This window comes from Amphibalanus amphitrite, unplaced genomic scaffold (assembly GCF_019059575.1).
Source record: "Amphibalanus amphitrite isolate SeventyFive unplaced genomic scaffold, NRLGWU_Aamphi_draft 000363F_arrow, whole genome shotgun sequence".
Lineage (NCBI taxonomy): Eukaryota > Metazoa > Arthropoda > Thecostraca > Balanomorpha > Balanidae > Amphibalanus > Amphibalanus amphitrite.
The window spans coordinates 104498-120848 of record NW_024881857.1 but is presented as its reverse complement, the minus strand read 5'-3'; the positions used below and the strand labels follow the sequence as shown (position 1 = coordinate 120848).

Sequence of the window (16351 nt, the reverse complement as noted above, 5' to 3'; positions counted from 1 at the left end):
ATTTTTCATGTGAAGAGAATTATTCATCCATGAATGTGACGTTTGTCCCCTTTGTCCGGCCAGGAGATGCACCGGGAGGCGGCAGCCGGCTGCGACCAGCTGGCCGACCTACAGCTGCTGGTGACGCGGCTGCAGCAGCTGGTCACTGCCGACGGCGCCCAGCTGAAGCTGGCCCGGCTGCGGCCGCAGCTGGTGCAGCTGCGCGACCGGCTGCAGTCAGCCGTCAGCCGGCTGCTCGACTGCCAGCGCCATCTGTCCGAGGCGCGGGGACACTGCGACCAGGTGGACGGCTGGCTGAGACGGACCGAGGGACGCCGAAATGAGGGGCCGCTCACCGAACAGGAGATGGAGGTGAGAGCAGTGTAGGCAGGGGGCACAGTGTGGGTAGCTGGTGGTTTCCAAAGCTAGGAAATCGCTGGCTTCCGGGCGCTTACCAAGTCATTAATGTCGCAGCTAGCTTGTGACTAGGCTAAGTGCATAAGCATTAATGTCACCCGTTGGTTTGATGCCACGCTGTCTTGTTGTGACTATATGATCTGCAATCCCCTTGCCGATGATGGGTCACCACTAGTTCCCCAGCGATTGACGCCGGTTGTTCTCCGCGCAGACTGTACTGGAGCAGGTAGACATCATGGAGTACCGCTGCGCGGCGGCCGGTGCCGGACTGGACGCTGCGCTCGCCCTGCTGCCGGCCGCCGCCGAGCCGTCGCTGCGCGCGAGACTAGCCGTCACCGAGCGGCGTCTGCGCGAGCTGGCGGCGGCTCTGCGCGGCGCAGACGGCTCGGATCTGGCGCGGCTGGAGCGGCGCGCCGAGGCGCTGCTGCAGGCGGCCGCCGAGGGCGAGCTGGCGCCGGCCGTGGGGGCGCTGCAGCGGCTGCTGACCCGGGTCACCGACCTGGAGCGGGCCGGCAGGGAGGCCGAGCCGCCGGTCGACACGGTCGAGTGGCGGCTGGCGGCGGCCGAGAGTGCCGAGCGCGCCGGCCAGCTGCGGCGCCGGCTGACCGCGCGGCTCGCCGAGCTGGTGCCGCTGCGCAGCCGACTGGAGGCGCTGGCCGCGGACACGGCCGCCGCCGCCGCCCGGCTGGCAGCGCTGCAGAGACTGCACCGGCCGGCCGGAGCCGCCCTGCGCGCCGAGCTGGACGCGCTGACAGCAGCGGCCGCGCGGCTGGCCCACCAGTGGCCCGGTGTAGCCGCAGTGACGGTGAGTGGGCCCGCGCGGGGGCAGGACTTAGAGCCTTGGACAGCGGGATAAGGGCCTGAGTCAGCTGCTTACTCTTCACTCTTCAGGAACATGAAGTATTGGTTTGCAGTTGTTATTTCTCCCACAGCCCCCCACAAAGAAGCAATATTTCTCCCACCACCTCACCGTTGACTGATCCGCTCTATTTCTTACAGGCTGCAGCAGCGGAGGTTGCCGCGCTCCAGCCCCTGCGTGACGACCTGCGGCCGCTGACAGACCCGTGCCGCCCCTCGGAGGGGCTGTCTGACCAGCTAGACGACCTGACTGAGTTTGTACAGCGCGTGGAGGCCGAGTGGGCGACCGGCCAGCGCTGTGGCGACTGTGACACGGAACTGGAGCTGCAGAAGGCCGCGGAGCAAACACTGGTGAGACACCAAGGCGTACGGTCGTCTGAGAGATTCACTGGTCAAGACTGCTATGGGGTTATCGGTACAGGTCTGGTCAATGATTTTTACGGTGTTAACGCGACTAATTTTGTCATGTGTATCTAAGAAGCGTTCCTTTTTTGCACGAGTGCCGTACTGCTCCGGTTCGTGTAACTGCGGTGTGAATAGTAGAGCGAATGTTGCGGCCGCCCTGACCGCGGACTCCCCTCCCCGTCCCACAGGAGTCGTCTGAGGGCCTGCTGTCTCTGCCGGTGCCGCTGCCCGTGTCTGGCGGGGCCGGCTCGGCGCTACTGCCGCCGCTGGCCGACCGGTGCCTGCAGCTGCGTGGCGAGGCGGGCACTGCGCTCTCCACCGCCGCCGAGCAGTGCCGAGCAGCGGCTGCCGACTGGAGACGTCTCACCGAGCGCCTGGACTCGCTGGACACCTGGCTGGACGGCCTGCCGGCAACTGCTGAGCGCCACCAGGACTGGACTGAGGCCGAGCACCAGGTCAGTGCCAGGACGGGAGCCAGGAGGTTATCGTTATCAGCTCTGTCTATTGTCATGTACACATCAGTTGACTTGTGATGGATTGGCTGTACTCACTGTTGACTCACTTCTCATTGGTATTATTTTCACTTCTTGATTGTGTGAGGTGTGATCTCATTGAGAAACTGTGACTGACGTGTGTGTCTGTGTGTGCAGGCGCTGCTGGGTCAGCTGACCAGCGGGCAGCAGGAGGTGGCCGACTGTGCCGAGCGGCTGGACGCCGTTGTCAGCTGCGCGCGGGTGTCGGCGGCCGCGTGCCGCGCCCTCTCGGCCCGGCTGGCCGCCGCCGGCCGCCGGCTCGACTGGCTCGACGGAGAGCTGCGCCGACATCGGGAGCTGGCACAGCGCCGGCGCAGGCTGCGGCCGCGACTGGACGGCTGCCGGCGGCGGCTGCAGCTGGCCGAGCAGGCCCGCCAGCTGCGCCAGCTGCCCGAGCTGACGCGGCAGCTGGCGGCGGCAGCTGAGCTCGGCCAGGAGCTGCACCAGCTGTGCGGCACGGCGGTCGGCCCGGAGGGCGACACGGAGCCCGCTGAGCTACTGCAGGACTGGGAACTGGCGATGGCCGCTCTGGTGCGTCACTACCGCTGCGTGCTGTCGGAGGCGCTGGCTGGTGACGCTGGTGACGAGCTGGCCGAGGTCCAGCACCACCTGCTGGTGTCGGTGCCGCAGCCCGGGGCTGAGCCGCTACCCGCGGACGGAGTGGTGCAGCAGGCTCTCAAGGCACAGGTCAGTCACGTGAAACGTCTGAGCTCATTGGTGGCGCTTGCCAGCATTATGTACTCTGCTGCACCGTAAAACACTTTTTGATCCGATAGTGTGTCAATCTTTAAGTCCGTTGATGTTTAACTTACTATTTTTGAATGAGTATTCGGCATACCGGAACGAGTATGGCGACTTGCCATTTGCGGTGGATTCTACTGGATTGTGACGCCTCTTTGTACCGACAGGTCGCGGACGCCATTCTGGGTCTGCACCGCGATCAGCTGGCCGACGAACTGTCGGCTCCGCAGCTGTCGCCGGCCGCGCGCCAGCAGCTGTCCGCCCAGCTGGCGGCTGTGCTGCGGCAGCTGGCGCAGCTGCGCGCCGGCCGTGAGCGCGCGGCTCCCTGGGCCGCCTACACGGCCCTCCTGAGCCGGCACCTGGTGTGGCTGCGGCGCGCCGACGCGGACAAACTGCGTCTGGAGGCGGTGCCGCTGCCGCCCGGCCAGCTGCCGGCGCGCCGCTCTCAGCTGGCCGCTCTGAGTCGGCGGCTGGCGCGCGGCCGCCGGCGGCTCGCCGAGCTGCGCAGACTGGCAGCCGAAGCGGCCGGCGCGGCGGGCGGCCGTCCGCCGGCGCCGCTGGCCGCCCTGGAGCGGCGCCAGGCCAACCTGTCTGCCGGCGTGGCCACCTGGGCCAACTATGTGTCCTACGTGTCCGAGTTCTGGCGGCGGCGCGGAGAGGTGGTGGCCGGCGTGCGCGACGCACTGGCGGCGGCAGAAGCCGAGTCGGCGCCGCCTCTCGAGCCGCAGCAGCTCGACCGTCTGGAGCGGGAGCTGGAGAAGGCGGAGCGGCTGTGGCGGCCCGTGCAGCAGCTGGTCAGCGCTGAGGCCGGTCGCGAGGCCGCCGATGAGCTGGCCGAGCTGCGGCTGCGACTGCTGGTGCTGCGCCTGCTGCGGCGGCTGGGCGGTGATGCAGTGGAGACCGCCGACCCGGCAGCCGAGTTGGGCAGGATACGGTGAGTGGGGGCTGGTGGTCGGGGCAGCCTCAGAGCGGGCTGAACGAGCGCAGTGTTGGTAGTTCAAAATCAATTTGGGGTCACTGCAACGTACTCCTATTTCAACATTCGGTGGCAGAGAAACACCAATTATGCTCTGGGCGATAGCATGCATTGCTGGCAGACTTGTTTAGTTGTGAACTATGCGTCCTCAGGTTTTCCATAATAACCTTTTGGTTGTATCCTGTAGTGATTGTCAGTAGCGAAGTAGGTGGCCCTAGTGTGTGTGGTATGCCACGGCAGACTGTTGGAATGAGATTGGCCTCCGTGCCGCAGGACGGAGCTGCTGGAGTGGCAGCGGCAGCAGCTGGTCAGCAGGGAGCGCTCCCTTCCGGCGCTGCTGGCGCGGATCGACACCGAGCTGCCGGCTGAGCTGGCGCAGCTCACCGGCGAGCTGCCGCAGCCCGGCGACGAGCCGGGACGGCCCGACAGCGACACGGAGCCAGAGCGGCAGCGGCGAGCCCGCCTGGTCAAACTGCGCTCACTGCTGGAGGTGAGGGACAGGCGTGCAGTAGTAGCGTAATAGTAGCGTAGTAGAAGGATGCAGTAGAGAACCGTTCGCTGAGCGGCAGATCGTGATTCGTAATTAGTGTCTGGTGGAGGATGATTATGTATTCTCATGTGTGCGTAGGCCAGTTCAGGCAGACTCAATCAAATGTCGTTTTGTTTGTTTCTTTTTTGGGGGGCGGGGCTTTTGCGGGCAATTGTAACCATTGCAGAGCCGGAAGGAAAATAGGGATTGGGGGGGAGGGGGAGATATTGGTCTGGGCGGGCACCCTAGTGAGTCATCTGGGCTTAGCCGATAGCCCATTATCAGTTGGACAGGCCACCCAGCCCTGATTGATACACCCGGCTATGGGCGTGCTCCAATAGGAGCTTCCCGCATGGGATAAAGTTGCCCGTCCAGCCCGGAACACGGTGCTGAGGCGTGGAGTAGGAGGATTTGATTGGGCGTTCAAACGGTGACGTGTTGGTGTCAGACGTGCTTTACAGTGCTCCCGTGTAATGCGTGTTTTAGCGTAGCTATCCCACATCTTGACTTAACCTTTATACCAAACGAATCGTGATTTAACGTAGATCATTTTGGTTGTATTTTCACTGGAACTAAATGTGGGACTGGGTAAATATAGGGCTGTAAAAAATCGATTATTTTGACCCAATTGCAAAAAATTTGGGTCAACACCACGACGTTTTTGTTCTTGATTTTCTGTGATAAGTCTCGAGCTAATTCAAAGAAGGCTACTGTAAACTAGCAAAACCAGTAACATATTGTCGCAACACACTTCCATTTTCATTACTACAAATTCAGATTATCGTAATCTTGTGTCAGAGCCTTTTAGAATACCAAGACTCACGCCAACCAAAAAATGAAAGGTGCCGGCTATCGGGACACAACCAGTAATGAAGTGTGGAGTATCGCTGGCAAAAAGAAGAAGAAGATAAAGTCACCTGTAATGGCAACTAATGAAGACAGCGATTCCGACGACTCCGTTCATGGATACGATCCCACCAAAAATGAATGGATAACGTCTGAAAAAAGCACGGAACACGCTAATAAACCAGCGACAGCACCACCGCAGCTCTGCGTACCAGGAAGCACAGTTGACGCGTTTCTGGCATTATCCCATGCCAACACAGAGAAAAACATAGAAACTCTTGGATACCTTGCCGGAGATGACAGCCCAGAAACTAACGAGGTGACTCACTTGGTCATCCCGGAACAAATTGGAACGACAGCAACATGCGAGAGCACGAGCGAGGAACTACTAGCACAGACAATGCAGCAAGAGAAGCTAGTGATCAAGGGCTGGATACATACACACCCAATGTATGACACTTTCATGAGCTCGGTCGACATACATACCCAGTGTCATATTCAAAAAGAACGACCAGAAGCTGTTGCTATTGTATGCGCAACAAAGCTGAAGAAAGTTGGAGTGTATCATCTCACAGAAAATGGTCTCCATGAAGTCAGTGACTGCCGACTGCAAGGTTTCCATGAAACCTGTCAATCACCAGGTTTCTATGAGACCATAGAGATCAGGGAAATCGACAAGGAAGTACAGGTAATCGATCTACGATACAAAAACGTGACATCCAGCGAAGCAAAAAGCGGCTCTTATGAGCCGCGAATAGAAGATGATTGCAATGACGATCAAAAAACTTCAGGCAGCTATCAAGCAGGACATGACGACCGATGCCCCAACATCAACAAAACAAAAACGGAGAAGTCGAAATCAGTGAAGCGGAAGGCGGAACTCGTGGCGCAAGTTGCCCAACTTCAAGCTGAAAATCAAGAACTCAGAACACAGCTCGCCCTTCTCATGACAAAAGAAGAAAACCAGACATCTCCGGGAAGCAACCAAAACAACCTAGCCACTAGACACCCGCCTGGACACATGCTGTGTCAGCCATGTGCCGAGTACTTACTCTGGCTGAGTAACCAAAAGCATGACGATTGTAAGGTCACAGCCCAACCGCAAACCACTAGTCGAGACGAAACTAAAACTTTGAGTGAAGAGGGTGACAAAAGTAAGCAAGAAGTGGAATGCGCTCAGAAGAAATGGGAGGGACAAACCGCCAATGAGAAACCACACAGCGGACAAGAGAAGCTTCGAAGCCATAAACAGGACGATGAACGGAGAGCATCCCACCTTTCAACTGGAAAACTGAGACCACCTGAAGCAAACCTTAAGCGGAAAGAGGGCCCCTCAACTGGCAACGAAAGCCGCTACGTATCAACCCAACTGGGACACGGCATTAATCCTTTTAGATGCAGCATACCAGAGCAGCATCACCTCAGCCAATCAAACGTGAAAACATGGACTACAGACATGCTCTTAAGTATGGCCAGAGCAAAGACCAACAGCACACAGCTAATCGGGAGAAGCATCATATGCAAAACAACTCACTGTCACATATCCAACAAAGTAGCTCAATGAATCCAACAAACAGGACAGATTCATATCAAGCTCCTCTGTTCCGGCACAGTCGTAATTTCCAGGCTGGACAGACACCAAGATTCGAGAAACCTTGGTACTCACATCGACCCCACTACTCCAGACAACAACAGCATCTCAAACATGACGGCCCATCTGCAACAGGAATAGGACATGAAAAACATAATGCGTATCAAACCCGTTTAGGGATCCAGAGTCACGCAATAAACAGAGAACATGCAAGTTTTCGAAGCAGGAGTGTGGCAAACAGAAATACCGCAACAATGATCACAGAAAAACGCACATGGAACAAGAGCACAGCCCGGCCCACAAATGGAAGAATCCGTAGAAACCAAACAAATGTCATCTGGAATTCAAAATACAGAGTGGAGTCAGAACTCTGCGGTCACCCAAAAAACTTCACCTCATTCAGTACAACTGTCGGGGCTACAAACCCGATGATGAGTTTACGAACTCACTACTAGTCCATGCTGACATCATTCTTCTGAATGAGACATGGACATTGAAAACAAGCCAAGAATCCGACCTGAGAAGAGACGGGTACACAACGATCGCTACAAGCTACGACGCGTACTATGACTATGCATCGATAGATAAAACCGGCGTGAGAGGACACGGTGGAGCTGCCATCCTAGCGAAAGAAGAGTTGAATCTATTATCTATTGGCGATACAGGCAGCACAAGAATAGTAGCCGCAGTCCTACACGGCTTCCTCCCCGAAATTCTCATCGTAGCTGTATATTTGCCAACCGGAACAACTACAGAGAAAGTCTTAGAGTACCAAGAAACAATAGACAGGATCAGTGCAATTATAGACAAGCATAGTACAAATAGAATGGTAATAATTGGAGGCGACCTCAATGTTGACCTACGAAAAGACATCCACTACAACAAAAAGTATACCTCAGCCCTCATCGATGATCATGACCTTATGATCCCGGTGGAGACGCAACTGGATGAGCTTTGCTCTTTTTATACCCAAGATACGACGCCAGTATCGTTACTTGACTATTTTCTTGTTGACTCTGCTCATGGATACTTAGTTAAAGAGTATGAAATATCTGATAGAAGCGCATTGAATAGATCGGACCATGAACCGGTTCAATTAGTAATCTCAGCTATTCTACTGAAAACTGCTCGTGGGCGAGGTACATCAAAAAATGCAAAGATAAACTGGGAAAAGGCAAGAAGAGAAGGGACTACGGAACAATATCAGAAAGCTGGATGATCTCTTAGAAGATATCACCAGTGTTGCAGAATTAAATGAAGCCTTCAATAGAGCATCACAAGTGCTCCCGAAAAAACGCAAGAAAAACAAAGCTAGTAACTGGTGGAATCATGAACTCACAGAGCATAGGAAAAAATGTCTCAAGGCTAAAGCAATGTGGAAATCAGCTCCCGAGTGTGAGAAAAAGAAAGCTGAGCAAATATTTCGAGAACACAAAAGACACTATATAAACGCACAGAGAGCACATCAATTGACAAGGAAGCAAGCAGAAGACACAGAAAGGGAATTTGAATGTAAAAACTTGTCAAATAAATACTTTTTGGCAATGCGACAGCATAGAACAAGCACATCAATTCCAAGAATCGTGGATGATGGTACAGAGATATTAGAACCTGATGAGATTGCACATAATTTTTTGACTCATTTTGTCCACACAGGTAAACCGATCAAATCCAGTGCCTTCAATGAAAAGTGGAGAGAGGCAGTAGATGCAGCAGTAGAAAACATATGCAATAGATATGAAGCTGATTTTGATAGTCTCGACCAATTGGACCCGATTGACGAAAGCGAGATTGATGAAGCTATATACCATCTAAAGAATAGAAAAGCTCCAGGATTCGACGAAATAACTGCAGAACATTTGAAAGAAGCAAAAGGAATAGCAAACGCAACAATAGCAGGTATTATGCAAGAAATCATTAATACTGGCAAAATCCCAGATAACTTCAAGTTTGGATTAGTTACCCCGGTCTTTAAAGGACATGGAACCGATCCTTCTAAGACTGATAACTATAGGGACATATCTGTCCTTACCACCCTCTGTAAAGTTTTTGAGATACTGATCGTGAAACGACTTCACCCAAAGATGGTCGAGGCTGGTATCTACTCAGAACTACAGTTTGCGTATCAAAAAAGTAGAGGGACACTCCAAGCAAACTTTGTTCTCCAAGAAGTCATATCAGCTAATAGAGACATTGGGAAAACGACCTATGTTGCATTTCTCGACGTACGCAAGTGTTTTAACTCTATTTGGCACAACGGGGTAATCTACAAGCTCATATGCGCCAACATGCCACCAAGGTTGATCGTCATTTTGCGCAACTTGTATCGAGAGTTTTATGTCAAAGTGAAAGTTGGAGGAACTGTATCCACCGATGGTCGCATAGAGCAAGGGCTCAAACAGGGAGGCGTCTTATCATCGAGCATGCTGATCCTATTTATGGAAGACAAGATACGCATGCTGCTGGAATCACATAAGGGAGCCAAGATAGGGTGTAAACAAGTACCAGTTATCGCTTACGCCGATGATGAAGTACTCATAAGCACAGATCCAAACGAACTCCAAGAAATGCTTGATATCGCTTACAACCATAGTTGCTTGTGGCGTTATAGATATAACGTATCAAAAACCAAAATAATGGTCTTTGGCAGGACAGCTCCGGTACAGTGGACGCTTGGCACTGAATCAATAGAGCAAACTGATGAATACACCCACCTAGGAATCATTATGACAACCAGAAGTCCAGCAAAGAGAAGGATAGAAGAATGCATGAAGAAAGCAAGAAGAACATTTTTTGCTAAGTGTAAGAAAGGAATCAACCTCAAAATGGACAATCCGATGTCACACTATACAACGTGGAGAATATATGCTGAACCGGTTCTAATTTACAGCCTAGCAGTTACATCCCTTTCACCAACAGATATCATGTACTTAGAAGGAATGCTCATGCGCATTTACCGTCTCATCCAAGGTTTACCAACCAAAACGCAAAAAATGGTGACATATGTGATGTTGGGTGCACCGACATGCACAAGCCTCGTAATGAGAACCGCACTCCAATTCATAGGTTTCCTTCTGAGAGCTGCGAAGGAACACACTCTAACCAGATATATCATCACCCATGGAGCAGTCAATGCTGATCGAACCACGAGTCTTGTGCGCCAATGGGACACATTGCTCCAACATCTGAACTTACCAAGCCTCTCTATTCTGGCTAATCAAAAAATAGACCAACCGCGGACAGCATGGAACAAGTTAGCATCTGCATCAGTGGATCAAAGTATGACAAAAATCATCAGGAACACAGCAGAGAATATGACAAGTTTGTTTTGGCTTTCGCTACTGCCACAAACCGAAAAGTACGAGGCGCCGAAAACATTTTGGCCAGCAAGCAAGTACAGCGCAATTACCAGACAAGCGACACTAACCAAAATTGTCCTACTAACGGGCCACTCTTTGGTGGCCACAAGCATGGTTAGAAGGCACAAAGAAACTGTTGTCTGTCCATTATGTCGCAATGCCATTGAAACTCTGGAACACATGCTCTTTGAATGTGACAAACTGAAAGACGATAGAGTAGCTGCTCAAAAAATATACGAAACTATCTTGAACAGAACGCTACCAGCAGCAGAACTTATCATCATCGCCGATAAGCCACAAAGCTTGATCATCCATTACATCTACCAAGCCCGTGTGCGCAAGGAACTCACTGAGAATATAACCAAGAAGAGTAACTGTTAAAGAGTCCTCCCAACTATGATGTCCTGAAAATTTATATCATCCACACAGCTAACATAATTGGAAGACGATCAGAAATGATCCTGCATCTACTAGATGGAGTCGACGAAATAAGTCTAAGTCTAAGTCTAAGATTGTCCTGAGGATGAAAACGACGGAACGGATGCGTTTTGTTTCGTAGCTATCGCAATGTGAGCCGTATCTATCAGTTCATGTTGGTGGTTTTGGTTGTCTGCAGCTGTACGTGCGGCCTTGTCTATCTACCCGGGAAGTGGGGCCGTCCGCTTGCTCACCCAGTGACCGGAAAACCCGCCCCGGCCCATGTTACAGACGGTGACTGATTTTGAGCGCCAAAGACCGGAGCTAGAGACGCTTCTGTCTGATATTGAGACAGCGCTGGACCAGCCGCTGGCGTTTGATGACGCGGACGAGGAGACCCACCGCGCCGCCGTCCGTGACACCGAAGTCAGTGGGCGGGGTCGCTGGGGACGCTCAGGGACCCTCGTTACCGGGGGTCTTAATTGAAGGGATTCTCATTACTTTCCGCAGACTGGTGGAAATTGTTTTTGATCATTGCTGTTTCATGCTGTCTTCAGAATGGACGGTTTTCTTATTTATACAGCTGACGTCCCCCGTTCCCGGCAGGCGGCGGTGCGCGCCGTGCGGGACGCCAGCCGGCCGGTGGCCGCCGTCACCGGCCTCTGTGACCTGCTCACCGGAGACGCGGACGCGCCGGACGTACGGGAGCTGCGCGCCGTCACAGACGCCGGCGAACAGCTGCAGGACAGGTGCGTCACGTCAAGGGCACAGCACCTCATATTAGAAAGCTTACCGAACCAGGGGATGCAAATTATGGTCTGGATTCGGAGCGACGCTACTTCGATGGACGTGTACCACACTGACTGACCCTATTTGTGGATATTTTAATGTTATTTTTGGTTCAATGATTTGTTTATTACAATATCTAACCCTCGCCGGACTTGTTAGTTTTCTACATACGCGCCGGCCGAGGGGGGGGGAGGTGGTGGTGGTACGACCCCCTAGTCATTTCGCTTCTGATGAAGCTAGACACTCGCGGAAAAAAGGAGCGTGTGCGCCGTTACGAGACGCAGCGACTGGTACCCGATTTTAAGGCCTCAGGTCAACCGGTGACCTCTAAGGTCAGGTCAAGTGGCCCAAGGCACGGGCTCGGTTTTGAATAAATAATTTCGCAAAAACGCTTAACGAAAAACACTTAACCCTAGTGACGTCATAAACTACGTCACACGGTCATCAGTGCGAAAGCAAAGCATTGGACCTTGCAAGAAGTGCATGAAATCACGAATCCGTGTGCTTGAGAATAGTTTCAGATCGCTCCTGTCGCCAAAATAGTGGCTTTCATTTTTCCCCATTGAATTACAATGGTGAGGTCACGTTACCGACCTAACCTCATGTGACCTTTGGGAAAAAAATCCGAGATATGCAAGTTGTGAGACCTATGGAGGATACTACGTCCTGTAAGTTTCATCTCCCAGTGGAAGTTCCTCTGGCGCTGAGGGCGTTGCGAAGTTGCGACATCTGAGGGCCGTGCAGAGGACGTTCACTTATGACGTCATAGATCAGTGACCTGACCTGAAAATGCGGTTGGTGTCACAAGATCTGATTTGAATCAAAGGTCAGGTATGCCAGGTTTCAGCTGTATCGCCGGCGTGTTCGGAGCTATCACGAAAAAAACTATCAGGGGGCTGCACCCCCCCCCCCCCACCCCCCGGCCGGCGAGGGTTGAGAAATTCGCTGTTTAGCAGGAAGTGATTCGGGTATGTTACGATGTCTGGGTGTCTACCCCGGTTACTTCTGACACCATGAACATTCATCGGTTGCTAAATGGTCGCTCATGCTCGGGGAATACCCCTCATCTACCGAACTTGTTATCATCGTTGTCGGACTGTTCCCGGCACTTACGGTGACTCAGCCGACTGCCGTGTGACTCAGCGTCCGTCTCCCGCGCGTCACAGGTGGGGCCGCGTCTGCGAGCGGTCGGCCGCCCGCCCGGCGCAGCTGGCCGCCAGCTGGTCAGCCGTACAGCAGCTGGCCGAGGATGCCGACCAGCTGCAGACGCAGCTGGACGAGGCCGAGCAGCTGGCGGCTGTCTGGCCGCCGTCCAGCCGGCCCATACCGCGGCCCCGACTGCCTGACGAGCGGGACCGGGCGTGTGCGGCCGCCGCCCGCCTGGAGCCGCTGGCCGAGCCGGCCGGCCGGCTGCGCGCGCGGCTCGACGCCGCCCTGCTGGAGGGCCACCTGAGGCCGGGCGGCGCGCTGGCTGGCCGGCTGGCCGCCCTGCTCGGCCGCTGGGAGGCGGCGCGCCGGCAGGCGGAGGCGACCCGCGCGGCGGCGCAGCGACTGGCCGAGGTGCACGATCTTCAGGAGGACAGCTGGCGCCGGCTGGAGCGCAGAGCTGAGCGGCTGCTGCGGCGGACCGAGCAGCTGCAGCAGCTGCCCGACGGACAGACCGCGCTGAAGGTGGGCAGACCGGGTCACCAGACCGGTATTTTAGCAGCGGCCGGGCCTTAGCACAGCCATAACACATATTCTGCATGTTCTGCTGCCACGAGCTTATCTTGACATTTACTTCTTGTGACATGTGGTCTACAGTCTTGTTCCCTGGCACGCCTTCATTAATGGCACATTGTCACAATCTTTTCTGAGCGCTTATCTTGAGAGAGGTACAGCTGTAGCCACCGCTATGATCGCTCTGATATCCCACTGATAACACGCTGATAACTCTTTAATACGCGCTGAATAACCGGCTGATGTCCGCTGCCGCCAGGAGCTGGTTAGCGAGTCGGCCGAGCTGTCTGCCCAGCTGACCCAGGTGACCGAGTCCACTGAGCGACTGCTGGCCGACCGGTGTCCGCGCGAGGCGGAGCTGTACGATCTGTCGCCGCCGGCCGCCTGCCTGCAGATCCCGGCCGCCCTGCAGCACTTAGAGCGGCTCTGGACACCGACTGATGAACAGGCGAGTCAACCAGGCCAACGCTTCAGCAGGCATTGGCGATTGTCCAGCCTAAACTCCGCGTGCTGGCTTGTTAGGTTTTATGGCTTGTTACTGATTTTATGCGCAGTTCTGTCGGAGGGTCTTTGTCACAGAATGTATCGTGAGTAAGCTAAGCGCCTAATTCGCACTATGATGTACATTTTAGCACAGTTGATGTCTGAAGACACCCGTCTGATTTAGTCCGTCCCTTCCCGACAGGTCACTGATGAGGTCTCCGCTGCCCCGGTACCTGACGACTCTCAGCAGCCGACCGCCGGGGAGCGGCTGCCGGCCGGTCGCTCTGACGCTGAGGACGCGCCGGACGCCGGCCCTGCCCGTCCAGAGAGCCCGTCGGACGCCGGCTCGGCCCGCTCCGCCAGTCCGACGGACACCGGTCAGGTGGCTGCCGCGCTCCGGGAGGCAGAGGCTGGCCGCGCGGCGCTGACAGAGCTGCTGGCCGCGGCCGACCCGGCGCCCGCGCAGCTGGCCCAGACGCTGGGAGCGTGCGCCGGCGCCGCCGACCTGCTGGGTGTGCTGCTGGGACGGGAGGGAGAGGGTGACGGTGACTGGCGGCCGCGCGCCGCAGAGCTGTGCCGGCAGCTCTCTGAGCTGCAGCAGCGCGCCGCCGGCCGGCTCCACGGCCCCGGGGAGCAGCGGCTGCAGTGGGAGCTGGCCGCCTGGCGGCTGGAGCAGTGGCTGCAGCACACCGAACACAAGCTGGACGGCCTGCCGCCGGTGGAGCGGCCCGACCTCTGGGACGACACGCAGAGCCGCCGGTTCAGGGTGAGAGTCGGGCGCGGACTGCGCAGTCGGTCGGTCGGACTGCGGCGCCGACACTGGATGTGCTGCGTTCGATCGACCGTTGGCGTGTGCGCTCGATCGCCGCCGGGCGTGTCAGTCGCGAATGGTTTACTGTTCAACTATTTTATTATTCTTTACTGCTTCCGTGACCGCCATCGCGCCCGATGTGCCAGGCTGTTGCACGGCTGGTGTGTGACGTCCCCTGTCTAACTTCTCCCTCAGAGGCTGGGCGTGGAGCTGGAGTCGCACACGGACCTGATGGTCAGCGTGTCGCTGACGGGCGGGCGGCTGGCGGCGGCGGCGGGCCGCCCGGACGGCGCCCAGCTGAAGTCCCGTCTGGCCGCGCTGCAGAGCCGCTGGGACGCCGTCAGTGGCCGGCTGGTGGAGCTGCAGCGGCGCCGACCCGCCCCGGCCCCCGCCGCCGCCGGCGGTGACACCGCTGATACGACTGACGACCAGGTGGGGACTGCGTTAGAGTAGAGGCTGAATCTGTTGCTAAATAACTATTCGCGTATTGATTCAGCCGGTCATGTCCTATCTGCTTTTGAACTAACGACCGGTTTACCACTCCACAAAGTCAGACCCAGGAGCTATCTCAGACTATTTCAGTCGCGAGATCGAGATAACCTATCGCGTGTGATTTGACTTACCGGTGTACTGTCATTGCATTGAAAAGTACAGGTTTCAGCCGTAAGCACCATTTTTTTCCTCAATTACCTTACCAAAATAGCCGAAACAAGCCGGCATGTAATTCCAATTTGGACGGACCTTCACACGGGTAAGTGATTTACGGATGAAAATAAGAAGCTGACGAGTTCGGCCGTTCTCGGTGACTGTTGCCTGGCGACCGGTGTGCTGTGCGGTAGGTGGAGGTCGGTACCTACTCCGTGTCTCGGCTCTGACCGCCCTTCCCCGTCCCTTCTGCAGGCGGTGGGCGGCCGTCCGAGCGCCCTGGGCCGCCTGCTGCTGTCTCTGCGGCGCGGCCTGCGCGCCTCGCTGCCCTTCCAGGCGCTGCTGCTTCTGGCGCTGGCGGCTCTGGCGCTCTACCCGGCCTGCGAGCCCGGCTCCGAATGCGACGCCGCCGCCAACAACTTCGCCTCCAGCCTGGAGACGATGCTGATCTACCCGAACGGCGCCCCACCCGTGTGATGGCGGACCGGCGCGGGGCGCCCCCGATGCGCGCCCACTAGTCCGCACTGCCTATACGCTTGGCTCGTGAGCAATACCGCCGCCCGAGCCGCACCGCTTGGGGAGCGATTGTGATTGGTTGTTTGTGTTTTTAGTTGCGCCGACACAGTAGTGACGTTTTTAGGTTGTCGCGTTTTTAGATGTGACTGAGCGCAGCTGAGCCGTTGGACGCGCACGGTCGCTGCTGAGTGATACGGACGCCGCGACGGAGCCTTGTACGCCTGCTGGTGAGCAGCGGGGCCGCGGACGCCCTGTTCTCGATTATTTACGGGTGCAGTTTTCTCCGATGAAGCTGACGACGGCGCTGTGATGGCGACTAGGGTCGCGGTGAAGTGATTGTTGTGGTATGTCACGATCGTTCGTTAATACATACTTGTATTACAAACTTCGGTCGCGTTTGTTCGGTGAACACATAAACTAGCTTTTTTTCGTTTGCATTTTATTCATTAACTTGTTGATTCCAAGCACAAAATAGCTCTCTAAGCTCATAAAATCATTCAAGAACATACTTCAAATATCGGGATAAACATGTTCGCGCAGAAGCAACACCCGTCGTGAGCAATCATATTCTGTGGAAAGCATTTCGCCCGTACACAATCACTCCTCGCAAGACGGCAATGTCATAAACCATTTGTCGCCATAAGGCCCTGCAGTACCGGACGACTCTAAATGCACTTGAATCAGGCCACTAACTAGCATTATGGCACGCGGCTGAATGATTGATAATGCGCCCGAAG

At 55.5% G+C, this 16351-nt stretch overlaps 1 protein-coding gene across 1 annotated transcript in view; it reads left to right on the top strand.

Moving 5' to 3' along the window:
* Positions 1–16003, top strand: part of LOC122389596 — a 35752-nt gene extending 19749 nt beyond the window's left edge. Inside the window, exons 4-17 of the mRNA XM_043381768.1 lie at positions 64–351; positions 608–1201; positions 1396–1605; positions 1848–2114; positions 2310–2879; positions 3101–3867; positions 4183–4399; positions 10943–11077; positions 11258–11400; positions 12607–13111; positions 13419–13607; positions 13845–14408; positions 14649–14885; positions 15354–16003. Of these exons, the coding sequence (XP_043237703.1) occupies positions 64–351; positions 608–1201; positions 1396–1605; positions 1848–2114; positions 2310–2879; positions 3101–3867; positions 4183–4399; positions 10943–11077; positions 11258–11400; positions 12607–13111; positions 13419–13607; positions 13845–14408; positions 14649–14885; positions 15354–15575 (4908 nt within the window). The 3' untranslated portion in view covers positions 15576–16003. The remainder of the gene's footprint in view (positions 1–63; positions 352–607; positions 1202–1395; positions 1606–1847; positions 2115–2309; positions 2880–3100; positions 3868–4182; positions 4400–10942; positions 11078–11257; positions 11401–12606; positions 13112–13418; positions 13608–13844; positions 14409–14648; positions 14886–15353) is intronic.
* The last annotated feature ends 348 nt before the right edge of the window (positions 16004–16351 follow it).